The sequence below is a fragment of the Sipha flava genome, unplaced genomic scaffold (assembly GCF_003268045.1).
Source record: "Sipha flava isolate LNK unplaced genomic scaffold, YSA_version1 45_pilon_pilon, whole genome shotgun sequence".
Lineage (NCBI taxonomy): Eukaryota > Metazoa > Arthropoda > Insecta > Hemiptera > Aphididae > Sipha > Sipha flava.
This window is the reverse complement of record NW_020273227.1, coordinates 1,539,656-1,542,773: the sequence shown is the minus strand read 5'-3', so window position 1 is coordinate 1,542,773 and position 3,118 is coordinate 1,539,656. Positions and strand designations below refer to the sequence as shown.

The window sequence follows — 3,118 nt, the reverse complement described above, 5'->3', positions numbered from 1 at the left end:
AAACAATAACAATTCGTATATGTATATGATTACATTTCATTAAAAATAAATGTATCTTTACAAAACATTCTTTGTTTTATAAAAATATATACATTGTGTAAATAATCTACAATATAGCATTTACAAAATAAATTATAGTTATTATATAGTACATTATCTTATTTGTAAAATATAAATATTAGTCAAGGTTCAATTGAGCAAGAAGTCAGTCCCTTTGAGACTTTATAATTTTTATTGATGACAAATTATTATTATAAGGCACATAATACAGAATAACCTGACAGCACAAAAAAAAAACCTATAGTTTTTGGAAGACAAATAAAATTTGAGCAATTTTTGAACTTAATTTTTTGGCACATATTTTAAATTGCTCCGTTGAGCCATTACAAATGAATTCAAAAAGTTTTATTTGATATATCTAGCCTTCTTTTAGGAACTCTAACAAATAAATCTTAACATTTTATCATAAATATAGTTTTTTCATTAAATTTGTATAACATTTATATAATGTGATAATATATTTTAAAAATTTAATGTAATAAGCAACATTTTCAGTTGAATTTATAATATAAATATGGTTATAAAATATGATTTATTGCAAAGTCGTATGATTAAATAAATAGGTTTTTGTTCCAATCTTATACTATTTAAGTAGTTAAAAATACAAATCTTAAGAATTTAAAAGTTAAAACAATACATATTAAATGATATGGTATTATGTTATAGCTTATAACAATAACATTATAGATAACATACTACAATACAGAGTGTTGCTGTACAATCCAATAGTGTTATAATATTTCTCGCATATTGAAATGAAAATTAAAAAATAAATAAAGACATTAAACAATCAATGTTAAATATATAGAATTATTATTTCTTCTCTTTTCTTTCGATTCAATCCAAACAGTTCACTATAGATTATCCAAAAAAATTCTTCATGTACGTCAAAACTGACAATGTAAAAATAACAAGTATACATCATGCGAACACATAGGTATTTCATACCGAACTTGGAAACCTATAATCTTGTTTGTTCCAGTGTTGTGGGTATGATATGTCTAAAAGAGATGGTTCCTTTTGTTCGTAAGAGCATAATTTCAAGTCCAATGAACAAGTAAGTCTTTGAGGTACAGGTCTTTCCACATAGCATGGTCTATAACAACACGGTGGCCAACAGTAGTACATAGGATAATCTACATATGGATATCTTATTGGGCTAACATATAAGGGTCTTTCGGTAGATGCAACTGGAGCCAAAGGTCGCCTTTTACATGGTTCCAGTTCTTCTTCAATGCGCTTACGCTTGGTCAAATCTAAACAAGTAGTTGACAAATCTAATGCAGAATCTTCAGTATCTGATAAGTCTTCAACGTTAATATCACTGTCCGAGCCTGATGTAGTCTCTACAACTACAGCAGCAGCAGCAGCAATTTTTGGAGGTTTCGGAATGCCAGTCGCCTGTTGTACAGCTAACCGTAAGCTTGTTTCTGTTTGCAGCCATTTCTGGATTTGACGGCGATGGATTCCATATTTACGAGCAGTAGCACGTTGATTTCCTTGGCAGTCAGAATCTTGTCTGTACGAATCCAGCACCTATTAGAACAATAAAAAAGAAAAATCAGTAAAAAAAAAATCATAATCTAACAAATATTTTTAATATCTATAGACAAATATTAATTAAACGTGAAACTTGTGTTTTATTATGACCCACCTAAATAAAGGCTACAAATACTATAGGTATATATCGTTTAAATGAATCGAAATTTCTAACGAGTAAAACGTTGAATGTGCCTACTTATAGGACTAAACAGTAAAGAGTGTTTCGCTCGAATTGGGGAAGCACAATATCTCAACAGCGTACAAGAGCGTAGTATTTTTATTAGTTTTTGGGCGCAAGACCCGAACTGCGAAGACATCGTCGAAAGCATAAAATGCAGTGAAATCGAAGCATGCGGGCAGTGGTGTCGGAGCGAAGGATTTAAAATGTTTATTCTCGACGAACGGTAACAAAAATATTATTGGCACTGACCTGTAATTTGAACTGCGGTGGGAATATTCGCCTGGAGCCAACTGGCGCTTTCGGTCGCTGTCTCTCTACCACCTTGCCAACAGGTTCGTCCTGTGCACCGTGGGCCATGATGACGTTCGTGCGTCGTTGTATCGTTACGGTATCACGTTGTTACGTGCGAGCGGTGCGTAACCGATGAGGATCGTCGACGAGGATCGATCGCGGACGTATGGACGTCGCTGCCGCCAATTTTCGCGTCCGCGGCGGTGTGACTACCAGAGTCCGCGCACTCGAACTGAACGAGACGCGAAACGCGACCGCGTGACGGGCGGCGAAACTGGATGAAGCGCACGGGCGTGAAAAAACTTCGCAAGTACGATGACGAGCGTGGAAAAACGGAAAGAGAAATAAAACGAAACGAAACAAAAATGTAAAAAAAGAAAAAAAAAACGGAAAAAAAAAAAGTTAAAGACACGGGAGAGCGTGCGGCGCGGACGCGAGGACTGCGTGCGTGTGAGTGAGTGCGAGCAGCAACAACGGCAGCGACGGCAGCAGCAGCAGCGTTGTAGGTTTTTCGAGTGGTGTGCAGTAGACGCGGTGGCGCTTGCTGGTACAGAAATCAGTGCCAAGCTGTCTGTGCGCGTGTGTGCGTGCGTGTGCGTGTGCGGCGTTGCATTCACACAAGTCACCCCTGACCGCCGTCGCACCGCCACCGACGTCCCGTCGCCACCACCGCCGCCGCAACGGTCGCCGCCAACGCCTCCGCCGCCGCGCCACGCCCCGGCCGCCCATCCCCGCCGCTAGGACCGCTTCTTGACTCGCCGGCACGGACCATCCAGCCGTGTTGGCGACATAATACGCGAGACCGACGAGTCGTCACGGCCCCCGACCCGCGCCGTTCCCCCGGGCCGTGGCCCGTCACCGCGCCCTACGGGCGAACCGTGCGCGCGTTTTCGCCCGTTTCGGCTCCGCTCGAGTCGTTCGTTCGCGCCGTGCCCACCCGGTCCCTTGTGGACCGACCGCGCCGTCGTCGTCGCCGGGCTTTGCGCCGTCCGAAAACGATCCCCGGGTACGTTGCGCGTTCCCGTCGGGCCGAAACTGGTTGGG

At 41.2% G+C, this 3,118-nt stretch overlaps 1 protein-coding gene across 1 annotated transcript; it reads right to left on the bottom strand.

Annotated features, from left to right (window-relative positions):
• Positions 1 to 598: 598 nt before the first annotated feature.
• Positions 599 to 2,690, bottom strand: LOC112689655. The gene is made up of 2 exons (XM_025563464.1): positions 2,033 to 2,690; positions 599 to 1,596 (listed from the first exon to the last, which is right to left on the bottom strand). Exons 1-2 carry the CDS (start codon positions 2,138 to 2,140, stop codon positions 1,003 to 1,005), a joined length of 702 nt encoding a protein of 233 aa, XP_025419249.1. The 5' UTR covers positions 2,141 to 2,690; the 3' UTR covers positions 599 to 1,002.
• Positions 2,691 to 3,118: the final 428 nt, after the last annotated feature.